General features: G+C 67.6%; 1 protein-coding gene across 1 annotated transcript in view; it reads right to left on the minus strand.

Annotated features, from left to right (window-relative positions):
- The window catches only part of LMTK3 (lemur tyrosine kinase 3), a gene marked incomplete at its 5' end in the record, with an annotated part of 24,968 nt that overhangs the window by 16,967 nt on the left and 7,349 nt on the right, over positions 1-652 (minus strand). Inside the window, 2 exons of the mRNA XM_021711723.1 lie at positions 32-101; positions 470-619. Coding sequence (XP_021567398.1) covers positions 32-101; positions 470-619 — 220 coding nt within the window. The remainder of the gene's footprint in view (positions 1-31; positions 102-469; positions 620-652) is intronic.

Raw genomic sequence — 652 nt, forward strand, 5'->3', positions numbered from 1 at the left:
GGGGGGGGGGGGGGGGGGGGGGGGCAGAGACACCGCCAGAGAAAGAGAGGAAGACAGACTCAGAGAGAGGGTGATAGGGGAGGGCAGAGAAGCAGAGGTAACTGCAGGAGGAGGGTGGGGGGATGAGATCCAAAGAATGGGGGAAAGATCCCCACGGAGAGGGGGGACAGGGACCCACAGGAAGAGGGAGCAGTGAGGCAGATGTGAGGAAGCTCTGGTTGGGGCCGTGTCCCTGTGAGTTCTGGAATCAGACAAGCAAGCAGCGGGGCCTTTTAGAGTTGGGGAGACTTTGGTCCACAGAGCAGCTCTGCCACCTCCCACCTCAGTGTCCCCCCTCCAAGAGGGGGTGGGGTGTCCCCTGTTCGCTCCTGAGAGGTATCGGGCGGCCGCTGAGGCCGCGGGGAGCCAGCTGAGGCCGCCGGGACCCCCCGGGGGGGTGCGGAGGGCGGGGTCCCTGGCCGGCCCTCACCAGTAGTCGGCGTAGGGCAGCTTGAGCCGGGGCCGGGCCAGCTTCACGTGCTGCTGGCGCACGACGAAGGCCAGGACCTCCTCGTCCGACAGGTGACGGTAGGGCTGCGCCCCGAACTCAAACAGCTCCCACAGGGTCACCCCCAGGGACCTGCGGGGAGCCGAGGGCGGAGCGAGGTCAGGC

The sequence above is a fragment of the Carlito syrichta genome, unplaced genomic scaffold (assembly GCF_000164805.1).
Source record: "Carlito syrichta isolate Samal-C Ts95f unplaced genomic scaffold, Tarsius_syrichta-2.0.1 Scaffold85413, whole genome shotgun sequence".
Taxonomy (NCBI): domain Eukaryota; kingdom Metazoa; phylum Chordata; class Mammalia; order Primates; family Tarsiidae; genus Carlito; species Carlito syrichta.